This window comes from Notolepis coatsorum (assembly GCF_963971535.1).
Source record: "Notolepis coatsorum genome assembly, chromosome: 18".
Taxonomy (NCBI): Eukaryota; Metazoa; Chordata; class Actinopteri; order Aulopiformes; family Paralepididae; genus Notolepis; species Notolepis coatsorum.
Window position 1 is genome coordinate 45184259 of NC_140182.1, and position 13760 is coordinate 45198018.

General features: G+C 40.3%; 1 protein-coding gene across 2 annotated transcripts in view; it reads left to right on the top strand.

The window, feature by feature from the left end:
* The window catches only part of bmal1a (basic helix-loop-helix ARNT like 1a), a 100541-nt gene that overhangs the window by 55436 nt on the left and 31345 nt on the right, over positions 1 to 13760 (top strand). The window contains exons 3-9 of one of the 2 annotated variants that reach the window (XM_084334402.1): positions 3364 to 3427; positions 7191 to 7338; positions 8588 to 8608; positions 9128 to 9160; positions 11298 to 11327; positions 11775 to 11932; positions 12267 to 12346. In XM_084334402.1, coding sequence (XP_084190528.1) covers positions 3382 to 3427; positions 7191 to 7338; positions 8588 to 8608; positions 9128 to 9160; positions 11298 to 11327; positions 11775 to 11932; positions 12267 to 12346 — 516 coding nt within the window. In that variant the 5' untranslated portion in view covers positions 3364 to 3381. Of the gene's footprint in view, positions 1 to 3363; positions 3428 to 7150; positions 7339 to 8587; positions 8609 to 9127; positions 9161 to 11297; positions 11328 to 11774; positions 11933 to 12266; positions 12347 to 13760 lie in introns of those variants that run through there. The other variant, XM_084334403.1, reaches the window with a different exon arrangement.

Consider the following 13760-nt stretch of genomic DNA (forward strand, 5'->3'; position numbering starts at 1 on the left):
TCACCAGATTGTAGACGTTCACAGAAAGGTAAAGAAACACTGGTATCGAATCCGGTTGTCAGCGTTGCCTCCGGCTTGGCCGGCCGTCATACTGGTTCAATTGGCAGAGTCAGCGGGAGGGAAGCCGGTGGGGTGGTATTCTGGTTGTTGTAAACAGCGACTCCTACAGGTCGGTCAGGGCGCAGCGATGGAGGGAGATGGTGAGGGTAGTGTGACCTCCCACACGTTACACCTCACCAATGAGAGTCCGCGCTGGCAGGTGAAAAGATGCTGCTGGCTGTCTCCTATGTCTCGGAGGAAGCATCTGATAGACTTCAGGGCTCCCTAGACTGACCAGTGGGGGGCACATGCGAGCAACGACCAGGAAGGGGAGGGGGGGATTGGCATAACGACAAAAAAATTGGGATTGGAGAAAAATCACAGAAAAACAGGAGGAGAAAAAGTGGATAAAAAAAAAATATATATATATATATATATATATATATATATATATACGTTGTATTTTATGGGAATACCGTTCAGGTTTGTTCGACCTGTGAGATATAATCACGAAAATAACATTAATAATTTTTGCATAGAATATTTTCAGCAGCTTTGACTGCGGCTGGTGTGAGCTGGGTACTGTAGTTTTATGAAATGTCTACGTCCATCGAAAGCCCTGGGTCTCCTCTTTCTTAGGACTACAACGATTTCATGATGGTGTAATTTCCTCGCGTCTAAATCATCCAGTTTCCGATGCAATGTGCAGAGATTTTTATAAACTCATATTTTTATAAACACTTAAAATCATTGGTAAACAAACATAGTGCTGAAAATATACACGTTGACTGCTGTTTTGATCTTGGCTACATTTGAAAAAGAAACGACATGAATTAATACAGACTTTATTGATCTATTTATGATGTGAAATAAATCTCGGCCCAGTATCGGTATGATTTATTTTGCACATAATCTCACACACGTCCAAAAACCCTGAACAGTTTTGCACACATTCATTTAGTTTTTCTTTCATTCAGTTATTGAGAGTATGACCACCAGTGATGTCATCCGGGACATTGAACCCTTGTATTGTGTTAATTACAGCTCAATGCAATGATACGGTAGCAGTCCCTATAAGACACGGTATTGCTGTAACACAACACAAGGTTTAAATGTATCATTTACTTGTACTTTGGATGTGTGTGAGATTACCGGTATGTGCAAAATAAATCAACATCGTTTTTGGTGAAGTGCCCCTTTTTAAAGATCTGATTTGAGAATCCTAACCGCAGTCTAACAGCATTGTTTTTAGTGCCCTTTTAAGACAGACCGTGCTCACTATTTGCAAGTGAACAGATTGGATTTGAGTGTCCAGAAATGACTAACCTATCTGCATGGGTTGCTCAGCTGTGGTAATGACGTAGGCATCAGTAACGAACTGCGTACGATGGTGACGCAGCTTTCGAAGCATTCCTCCCTGCTCCGCCGGTACAGAAGCCTCTGTAAAGTGCCAGCAGACGTCTTTATTGCAGCATCTGTCCATTCTCTGTGTTGTCCTCCATGTCCATATGGAGGGCTGCTCGGCCGCCCTGATGCACTTCCGCCACTCTTGATTTGACGTCGTCATTGTGTTGCAAGTGACGCGTTGCAAGTGACGCAAAAGACACTTTGAAATCCCATTTTGAATGTCCAGACGGAGACGCATCTGTAGAAATCGGATTGGAATCGCATTTCAATCCACCTCCAAATGTGGTTTGGACATTTCTTTTTTTTCTGTCCAGATTTTTTTAAATCTATCTGGATATACAAAAAAAACATCTCTGTTGAAACTTGAAAGTGGTTAGGCTGCAGAAAAACTGGGTCAAATTCATTTGGGAAAAGAATATCATGAATCAGTGAGAACACTTTTAGTGGGTTGAATCAAGGGAACTGGGACGCTTGCTTGTTCACTCACTCACACGCACACACACACACACACACACACACACACACACACACACACACACACATACACCGCTCGGCTCCATTTCCTTACTGAAAAGGCTATGGTGTACTGTTTCTGTATTGATAAAGGTATGTGACACACATTTCTATAGATGAAGGGATTCAAGCAATATAGGGCCAGTTCCATCCTGTTCATTCTCTCTCACTGTTGGCCTAGATTCCATGTTGGCCCACAGTATCCTAGGCAACTGCCTGTGTGTCTCTGAGACACCCGTTATTTATTCCTAGATTGTTGTTATTCTAAATGAAGTCAAGTGGCCCTACCACTTCTTGGCCCTACCGCTTCGCCCTACCCCTCTGTTTTACGCGTGGGCGTCATGTAGGGTGTCCCAATTGTTTTGTGGTGTTTTGTAACTTGCAGGTGTCGCAGAGATATTGACTTGTGTGGCTTTTTCTCTCCAGACGCACAGCGTTCCAAAGATTTCAGTTCCACTACATTTCAGTTCAAATAAAAAAATAAGTATTGTAGGCACACAATTAAAGTAATCTGTAATACGCTGTAAATAAAGTGCTTTGTTTGATGCATACGATAAATATGTAGACCTATCATTATGTTAAACTACACTGTAGGTTAGGTTTACTTTATTTGTTCAAGGGGGACCGTGTACATTACAAATGTAAATGCACCCAATTTTAGCCAAAAGGCTAATTTCCATTAGTTAGGTTTCTAGGCCCTGCAAAGAACAAATAAGCTGATACATTCTCGTATGACTTATTGAAATATAATAAAGTCTTTTACTTTATTTTACTACTGATGGCGAAACGAGGGGTGTCCCATTTCCTAAGTAAAGATTTCAACCCCCCCTACCCCGTGGTTTTTTGAAGGGCCACTACTCAGTCGAGCACGAGTAGTAGGGCCAAGGTAGGGGAATTGGGATTGGGCCTTTTGTGTGGTATCAAAATGGACTTACTTTAATGCAACCGCAAAATGATTTGATGAGATGACGGCATTTTGCTTTGAATATTAATGTAATCCAGTGCACACCAGGAGTGTGCAGAATGCAGATTGACATCATTTTTATTTATATATATTTTTTATTTAGCACATCGTTTGCTGCTATGTTTAATATACAACTATTAATTAAATGATAAATCTGAACTGGCCCCCTGGATGAGTAGTGACGGCACTGTATTCAGGGCACTGAAGGTAAAGAATCTAATGCCGTCGAATAGTGACCTCTAGACAAAAGGGCGCTGCTTGGTTTCGCTCCTCTGACATGTGGTTTGGGAATTTAGTAACTTATTATACTGTGAATTTCTCAAGACTTCTACAGAGGTGTAGCCAGCAATAGCAATCCCTGCCCCCTATCCCCACTCAACTTCAGTCCAGACATTACAGATTTGACCTTTCTAATGGAATTTGGCTTGTTGTGTCCACAGCCAAGGGCTCCAGTGTGGATGGAAGGAGATGATTTTAACACAGACGCTGTGATGAACATCTGTGGTGAGTGTGCCATCAATCATCACTCTGTGTACGGCAACAGATATATTTATTGTTAATCTGTCAGTTTTTGTATTGTTTTATAATGAATTATGATGCACACATTTCAGTCTAAATTAATAATGATGAGAAGGAAATATTTAGTCAGATTTCTCACAAAATTATTTCTGAAATAGACCCACTGTATGAGAGTGCCAAACTGAAAATGACACTGACCATTACCCTGCAGTACAGTACAGTATGATGAACATGAATTGGATTATGTAACATTTGATTTTCTATACCTAAGCATGTGTATAAATACTAGGGGTGGAACGGTTCACAAAATTTACGGTTCGGTTCGTATCACGGTTTTGGGGTAACGGTTTTCGGTTCGGTTTGATATACCTTGTTAATATTTTTTTTTTATGTAACAAATTTAAACATGCTTCATTTATTTAAAAAAATAAATAAAAAAGGTTTACAGCGGTGTGCCTTAAATAATGTTTGGCAGACCGAACTGACTGACAAATGTAGCCTATATTTTTCAAAGTATTAACTTAGTGCAAACAAACAATAATTAAATCTTTCTATTTTTGTGGCCACATTATAGACCAGGGGTCGGCAACCCTAGGCCCGCATGCCGGCATTGGCCCGCGGGAGCATTTTCATTGTCACGGGGGGCAGCATTATAATTTTTATATTTTTTTTTTTTTTTTAAATCTTTTACATTTTCTTTTTTACTTTGCTTTGAACTATTATAGTGTTCCCATGGTGCTCAGCTGTAGCTGTCAGCTGGCCTCCCGCGCCCGCGCGCAGTTCCCAGGTAATCACACAGTGCTGCGGTTGCATTCTGTATGTGCCGTCTTTCATGACGGCAACCCCCGCTAATAAAGTTAAAGCAAAGGAAATTCGGGCATTCCAGCCCACGTGGACAGACGACTACGGGTTTGTGTGTCAGAAGGACCGTGCTGTGTGTACTTTATGTTTAGAAAATGTAGTTTGCCGAACGTCAGGTGTGAAACACCATTTTGAGACGAAGCATCAAAAAAGTTTCAAAGATCAGGCGGATAAGGCAGAATCGATTAAACGTGCCGTGGCCAGGTATGGAAAGCAAGCCAGCACCCTCAAAGTGTTCACGACTGCTAAAAACCACGCAACTGAAGCATGTTAAACGCCATTTCTTTGTACTCAAAATGTTAGTATTTCCCAAGTCAACTTGTGTTCTTAAAACAATGACAATAAACATAGTTTTATTAGGTTGAAATAATGTGGTTGTGTACTTATTTTTCTGTTAACTTATTATGGATTGAAAACTGAAAACCTTAATGCACAGTAACTGAACTTATTGGTTTTTTTTACAGTGTAGTCTTGCGATCAATCGAAACTTCTTTACACGTTATACCTCACATTCACCCATTCATTCACACATTGTGGTGTTCTCGATTAGGCCTGTAGGTGGAGCTACGACACAGCATTGATTGATTGATTGATTGATTGAAAACTTTATTAACAGATTGCAGAATGGGTACAGTACAGTACAGTACAGCTCAATACATACAATTGTTAAGGGGATGCAGACCAGAGAAAGTCTTTCGTCTTGTTTAACGTACAGTACAGCACACGTACAGTACACACACCGATGGTGGAGGCAGCCCACGTGGCATTTTGGATGTGTCCAAAAATGAATGGGCAAATGTGAGTGAAATGGTCGCACTGTATGCAGCTGTTTGTCTGCACCCCCCCCAACTCTGATTTAGGGTTGATACAACCATCATAATAATATTGTTAATAATAACAATAACAATAATGATGTAATAATGTAAAAACTATCATTAAAAATACCTGATTATGAGAAAAAAAATTACGATGCATGGAATATTGTTGATATGGCACACTGATTGAAAAGTTTATTAACAGATTGCAGAATACAACTCCAAAACGTTCATGTAAACATGTTGTGACCTGTGTATTCACCACGTGGAGAAATAAAAAATAATTGAATTAGACAATTACGTTTTATATGCAAATATACTCTGAACTATTTTTTTGCCCAACCACTCCTCTCTGAGCGCAGCCAGTGATTTCAACGTGTCGTCGTGATTGTTGACATTCTCATTCATTCAAAGGATCCGAACCGATTGAAGTTTATGGATACCATGACTTGAAATCCTCTTACCTTGACGATTAAAAGCCTCCCCAATTTAGAAAACAGTAATCCAATGGCTGGTATTGTTATACCGGACGCTCTGAGCTAACCGGAGCTAACACAGATCAGGATGGTAAAGCATATATAATGAGTTCCTTTCTGGGGTTGTCAAAATAAAAGTGCGACGTTTATAGCAGCGGAAAACGTTTATTTTGTACATTATCTAACGTTAACACGAACCTAAACTAACTTTATGTTAGTTGTAACGTTAGTTTAGGTTCGTGTTAACGTTAGATAATGTACAAAATAAACGTTTTCAGTGATGAAGCTAAGCTATGCTAACGGGGCGACTGTTCCCTAAGCTAAATGCACGCACAGAGACAAAAAAGGTATGTATCTTCTTGTCTAACTCCAGGGAAGATGTTAAATAAGCTAATTTCCCAAAATGTTGGAGTTTTCCTTTAATGGAAAGATTAGTTTTCCGGTTGAAATTAAAGTGCAGTATTTGAAATACAATGAAAGGAATATGGTTGGATTTCTTATCAAAAGGAAAAGTGTCTGTTATTTAAAATAAATAAACAAACTAATTAGAAGGCCATCAATATAAAATACAGCATACAATACATCAAACTCACACACACACACACACACACACTGTACTGTTTCAAAACAACACTGCTCTGTTCATTCTATTTTTAAAATACGTACATTGTCTGTACATTTATTTAGACTAACATTATTTAAATATTGAGTGCAACTGTGGTGGATTAACGTAATTCAGTGAGTTGGAACTATCTATGGGTTGGCGGGTCCGCACGGACAGTTTAGCGTGTGGGACCTTCTCGACTCTTAACGTTACCGGAGTTTAATCGAGTTGATAACATGCAGTGGAAAAGCGGCAATAGTCCCGGTTGGAGTTAGTAAACACAGTTGTATGTTAGCCTTCTTGGATGTTGAATAAACGCCTATCATTGTCTTTCAATACCCCGCCTCTCACACTCCCATTTTCTCCTCTGCTAGCTAGTAGCTACGGTAACATTTCAGGTTGGCTGTATTAGAGCTGGCGGGCTACTACCATAGTTAAAGTGCGTTGTGTTGTTGTACAAACCGTGCTAATGTAACGTTATCATGTGTGTAGGCCTATGTAATGTTAATGGCTATGTTTTTAAAGTCGTAATGAAGATTGATTTATAATATATTGCGCTTGCCATTTCCACAAACTGACTGCTGGCAGCTGAGCAGCTGGCGCTTCACCTCTCGCGGCTCCCTGCCAAATAAAGATTGTTTTTGCTCATCTTGTGAACCGTACAATATACACATTACACACGCCCCGAACCGGGGAGGTCGTGCCGAACGGTGTACGGTTCGAATGCATACCGTTCCACCCCTAGTGTATATATATATATATATATAGTGATATACAGCATATCAAGATAAAAATAATTCCTTCTGATTATCATATTTATTTTTCCTATATTCAAATCTTCAGATTTTGACTGTGATGTGTTTCTTGAAGTCGGCTATATGCATAATGGACTATGATCAAAGATGATAATAAATTATACACTTTATTTTAATGAAAAAAAAAATTACAACAGTGAAAGCAATGCAGAATGAAAACAAAAGGACATGTTCCAGATGATCTGATGGCAGACCAAAGGATGGACATCTCCTCTACCATGAATGACTTCATGTCCCCTGGCTCCACCGACCTCATCTCCAGCTCCATCAGCACGCCAGGCATGGACTACACCCGCAAGAGGAAGGGCAGCACCACCGACTACCAGTAAGAACACACACACAGGAGGAGGAGTTGGAGGCCATTATTGTTGAGTCTGCCAGTCTGCTGAACAGCCTGTGATAACTGATAACCTGGAGCTTCCCAATGGGGATTGTAATCTTGAGCACTACTGACTACACACATGCACACATATGCACACACATACACACACACCACAATAAACTATAGTAAGTTCCTGTGTTTGTTTTCCCTGTACACACCAAATAGTAATACTGTATCTGTGGTACCATATGAAGAACTAGAGCTTGCAAGGAATCTGAAGATACTAACCGTTCCATGCTAGTTTACTTGTAAAGGGGCTCAATAAATGTAAAACATATATACCGTAATTCCTCTAATAGTAACCCCGGCTTGTATTTGTTTCAACTGTAGCGGGTACCAGGCTTGTATTAGGAGGAGGCCTGTATAAGAGGGAGGCCTATATTTCAAATTTTCAAACGGATCATAATGAATAAATCAACATTTTGTGTCAGTTTGAACCCAGTAAAATGTACTGGGTTCATTTATTGAAACCAAGTACTGTATGAAATAGTAAACAGTGCAATTAATTTACAGGTGGTCACTGGTCATTTCAACGTTTTCAAAGTGAAATCAAGTAACTAGCTCAGTATGCAGCTCAGTATATTAGTAACCCGGCTTGTATTAGGAGGCCGGCTTATAATTGCTTAGCTCAAGAGCGCACCCGGCCATTAATAGAGACCCGGCTTGTATTTGAGACCCGGTTACTATTAGAGGAATTACGGTACATAAATATTTTATGTTTTGGGGAGTTAGTTGTTTACATATGGTACTGTATGTGTGTTTTATATTTGTGTTCAGTCTAGTGTCTGCAAGATTTCAATGTACTTTTAAACTGTTTTCCAAGTTATTATATCAATCATGTATTACATTACATTTGAAAGGCAGTTACTGTTACTGTATATCTTGACCCAAATATTTTTTTGTGCAATTGACTTTACTGCAATTGAATATCGGCCCCAGATATAGGCTGTTTGCCTCCTTCATTAACTAATAATCATCCCTGATCGATCGACCCCCTACTTTGTAATCACCACTGCAGGGCACTCATAAACAGGGCCCCACACTTTGAAAAACACTGGCCTAGCCTGTGTTTCTGTTTTCTGAATAAATGCTTTATTCAATTCAATGCACATTAGTCATCTTGTAAATTATTCAAATTAATCAATACTCAGGTGACAAGGAATTGATTAACACATTTGTTTTTGCTTTGCAGGATTGATGGCTTCTCATTTGAGTAAGTTGAAAAATGTCTTGGCCTTATGTTGACGTTATTACAAAATAAATTTTGTTCAGAGCTTGAATGGCACATGGCCTCGAAGTTTATCTTTTGTTAATGTTTTGTAATATATATTTATATTTATAGATATAACTACTGCAAGACAATAATTGAGTACCTCAGATGAAGAACCATATAAAACGTTTTTAAGTTTTAAGAGGTACAATCTTTTCCAACTTTATTATCGAAAGATAGTGTTGTGTTCATTCATAGTTAGAGACCATAGAGGTTGAGTAGTTTCTTGTGATATATCACACTCCAAGTGATTTAGATTAACTTCACAATTGCAAATACATGGGCTGTTCAGAAAATATCAAAACGGATTTATATGGTTCTTCAATGCAAAGGGTTGAATTGATGCTGGAATAAAGAAAAGAAAAACATGAACTCATTGTTTTTATGTTCAATTCTAGTAGTTATGTGATGTGTTTTATGATGTTGTAACTGAAACTAATGCCATCTGTTTGTCCTTCTCAGTGACATGGACCCAGACAAAGACAAGCTGGGAAGGTAAGACAGTGGGTTACCACATCTCCCCGGGCAGAGTATCTCTGGCTCTGGTCCCAAGCTCCCAAGAAAAAAAAGCAGTTTTTATTTTCATTCCTTTATGTTAACACTGTAAACTCTAATGTTGACGGTAAATGCCCACATAAATGGAAAGCAGTTTTCTTTTTGACAAGTGAACAGTGATCTGTTTTTTCTTTTTCAAACCAACTTAATTCCTCTCTAAATGTCAGAATCATGGTAGAGTGTTTGTAGGCCTTGTCCACACGTACACAGGTATTTCTGAAACTGTAGCTTTTTTGTTGGCCTTTCGTCCACATCGCAAATGGCATTTTAGGTCAGTGAAACCGGATTTTTATTTTATTTTTTTTTATTATAAATACAACCGTGTATTCATGTGGACGGGTGAAACCAGAGCTTATGGAAAATGCTAACATCATGACTAATGGCCCTGTCCACACATTCACAGGTATTTATGAAAGGGGAGTATTTTCTCTGCGATCAGGACCACAGAGAGCTCCCCTGCAGCCTCCCATCCAGGCCATGTCATGTGAGCATGTTGTCGGGTGACTAATAGACTGATTTTCTAAAACACTGTTAGGTGTGGGCCAGGTCTCTAGGTGTGGACCAGGTCTCTAGGTGTGGGCCAGGCCTGTAGGTGTGGACCAGGCCTCTAGGTGTGGACCAGGCCTCTAGGTGTGGGCCAGGCCTGTAGGTGTGGGCCAGGCCTCTAGGTGTGGGCCAGGCCTCTAAGTGTGGACCAGGTCTCTAGGTGTGGACCAGGCTTCTAGGTGTGGACCAGGTCTCTAGGTGTGGACCAGGCCTCTAGGTGTGGACCAGGCCTTTAGGTGTGGACTAGACCTCTAGGTGTGGACCAGGCCTCTAGGTGTCGACCAGGCTTTTAGGTGTGGACCAGGCCTCTAGGTGTGGACTAGACCTCTAGCTGTGGACCAGGCCTCCAATCCACAGTGAAACAACATGGACAAGGCCTCTGTTTCCATGTATCTCAGCAATCCCTCCTACTTAGGTGCTGCATTCCCTTTTTGTCACTATCGCCCTCTGATTTAAACTTTCATCTAGAATAAACCCTGGAATAGAATAAAGTATGAACAACAAATTAAAATAGAAAACAAAGTGGTTTATCTTGTGAAAGGCAATACAATAAAAAAATTCAAATAAATAAAAAAACATTACAGCAAAAAAGAAAATTAAGACATAATCCCCAATGGATTATTAAAACGGAGGTGTTTGAGTAGAACATATCTGCCTTGGTGAGATCCCTCCTGAATGGAGTGCGTCGGTCACATGGGGTTCTGGTGCTGGACGGGTTTCTCCAATTCTCAGAACCCGTTCGCAATAGTTTCCAGTAATTACACAATAAAACTTCTTTCCTCTCTGGGATGTAGCATCACGTGGGATACCCATAATCCTAGAAAGCTCAACCAACCAATCGTTGCTCCTGACGTTGTGTAAAAGTTGGCGATTTTGCTGACAAATTTGTTTAGGAACGTGGCCAAGGAAGAATGGTGTAAACTCACCTAATGAGCTGGAAGAACGGTGAAAGATGACCAATGAGCTGGAAGCAGTCCATTAACAAGCTATGGCTGCTATGTACTCAGTCTTGTACCTTTTTGATATTTATTTTGTGTTTTTCTAACTTTCTCACATGCTGTAACACAAGATTTTACTGTATGTACAGTATCACCTCAGAGAATTCCTGAAATGTGTGGAAGGATTTAGAAACTCCCATTCAGAAAGTGGCTGTATGCTGATAAAATTAACAGGGAAAGATTCTTCCGGGTAACGACGGAAGGGCGATGTATGGAGTACCATGTGACTGACGATGCTGTACACCTGCCATGCTGTCATCAGTTGCATGAGCTAGAGTTTTTCCAGTGGCTGTTTCCGAATGTGTGTGTGTGTGTGTTAGGCACTACGTCATATGTGCATTGCGTCAGTGGGTGACATTGTCCACAGTTGAATATAGGTCAAGGCTTTACACCCTTGCATAAACTATGCAACAATGGAGTAACCTGTTAAACGGGTTGTCCAGAGCTTTGGAACTGTGACATCATTGTACCCCATTGAGGAGCCTCAGCAGTGACCCTCTCCCCATGTCTTCCTCTCTCATTTGTCTTTCCAGCGACCAACAGGGACGGATAAAGAATGCCAGGTATCCAGCCTCACCTCTCCTCACTCCTCCTTCACCCTTCTCCTTCCCTCTTTCTCTCCCCTGTACTCTCTTACATCTGTTCTTTCTTACTCTTTTCACTCACTCACTCACTCACTCACTCACTCACTCACTCACTCACTCACTCACTCACTCACTCACTCACTCACTCACTCACTCAGCAAAATTTACTCAGTCCTAGATGACTGCTCCATTGTAGGTTTGTGGTTTTTGTATTCATTCATTCTATTCAAAGTAGCACATTTCATTCAGCTGTGCAGGTGGGATGGGTGGATGAAAACAAATGGGCTTAAAAGATTATTAAAACTACTGTATGCATGCTAACCAGTAACCACTACCATCTTGTCTTGGTACTTCCATAGAATGTCCATGAGTGTCTACTAAAAGTTAGCTGATGGCTCACACCTTTTCTGTATATTCTCTTGACAGAGAGGCTCACAGCCAGATAGAGAAGCGTCGCAGGGACAAGATGAACAGCTTTATCGACGAGCTGGCGTCGCTCGTTCCCACCTGTAACGCCATGTCCCGCAAACTGGACAAGCTCACAGTCCTGCGCATGGCAGTTCAACATATGAAGACACTACGAGGTGAGAGAAAGGGCTTAACAAGGATCACCAGGGACACACTTTCTGTTGCCAGGGCGCTTGAGATCCTCTGAGAGGTCAATTGTAGAATGCGTAGCCAGTTTCCAATGCTTGATCTGAATTCTGAATGTTTGTTTACTTTCACATGTATCATTCTGTCCCCAAGTAAACCATGTGGCAAAATGGTCACATTTCAAAGCTGTGACAGTAGTATAGGATGACAGTCAATCAGAGCACTGGTTTTTATTTATTTACTTTCCACACAGGAAATTCTAATTTCACACTTGAGTAACTCTTGACTGTGTGTGTGTGTGTGTGTTCGTTCGTTCGCTCTCAGGTGCAGCCAACCCATACACAGAGGCCAACTACAAGCCTTCCTTCCTCTCGGATGATGAGCTGAAGCACTTGATATTAAGGGTATGTTCAGTTCTCAGGATTACTCTCAGATACTCAGGCTTACTCTCAGTTGAGTTGAAGCACTTGATGCTATAGGTTCAGTATTTAGGATTAGGAATACATTTGTGGACTAGTTTGACCCAATGTAGATCGATTATTTAGTTGACACTTTTTTTATCATAATTTGTCCCCACTGTTTTTTCTTTAATTTACCCGTCCCAGCGGAAGAAAGTATTGTCCAATTGTGTGGCCTTAATTAAGGTCGCCCATAAATTGCACCTTAAGTGACCCAATATGTAGTGGTACAGAAAAGTCAATAATATCCACAATTGAGCTGAAATATATCAGTTGTGAGCACAATAAGATAATTGTAACTACAGCTGGATGAGAATTCACAGATTACTGTCAGTTCCAAAGACAACATTGTTCCCCGTATCAATTTAATTCCCCCATGATGAGGAACAATGTAGATGATTTTATGTTGAAGACTAGTTCTGTTTGCCTTATAGCTGCAGCAGTGTGTAAGATTCTAAAGGTTGAATGGTCTTTAAATGGGTACTTACCATGAATCAAGAACAATTAGAGTGTCCACATCATATCATTCATTCAAGTGCAGGATTAGGGAATGGCTCATTGAAAACCAGCATTGTCAACACTGAGGTGTGTGTGTGTATATGTGTGTGTGTGGATATGGTGCGTCTGTCTATGTCTGGGTCTCTCAATATGTCATGATGTGCTCTGTCCTTGTGTCCATGACTGTATTGTGACGTGTATCCCTATCATGTCTATGTGCTTTTGTTGTGTTTTTATTCTAATGTTATTTATCTTGATTTTATTCTGTTTTTATTGCTAACCCTTTTTTCACACAGGATTTTAGCCTGTACCTTCTGGCAGGGGGACTGCCAATGGAAATTAGCCTTTTGGCTAAAATTGGGTGCATTTACATTTGTAAAATGTTTTATTAATGTACGCTCTCCCCCTTGATCAAATAAAGTAAACCTAAACCTAAAGTAGGGAGTAATCAGGTAAGGATACTATTCTGTGAACTCATTGAACTCTACCTTGCTTTGATAATCTAGTGTCCAGGCCACCAGACACTAATGCAGCTCTAAGCTCAGAAATCTCCCTCTCTTGAGGCACATGGCTTACTGTGGTTGTGCAACTTCTTGTTTTGGCCAAAGATGATCCTCACCAGGTAGCCTTTCAGCAATGCTGGGAGAGACGACATCTCCAAAATAAACTACAAACCTAAAAGATCTGCATCTCGTTTTCGACTCGGTATCAATACTAATTACATGATCAAATCGTACTAGGATCTGAGTATTGTCACTTTTTATAGTTAGCTTAGAAGTGACAAAAGAAGGCTAATTTGTTATTTCACGCATCCATTTAATCTTCCATTTACACCTGTGGCCACATTGATGCGTCTTCATTA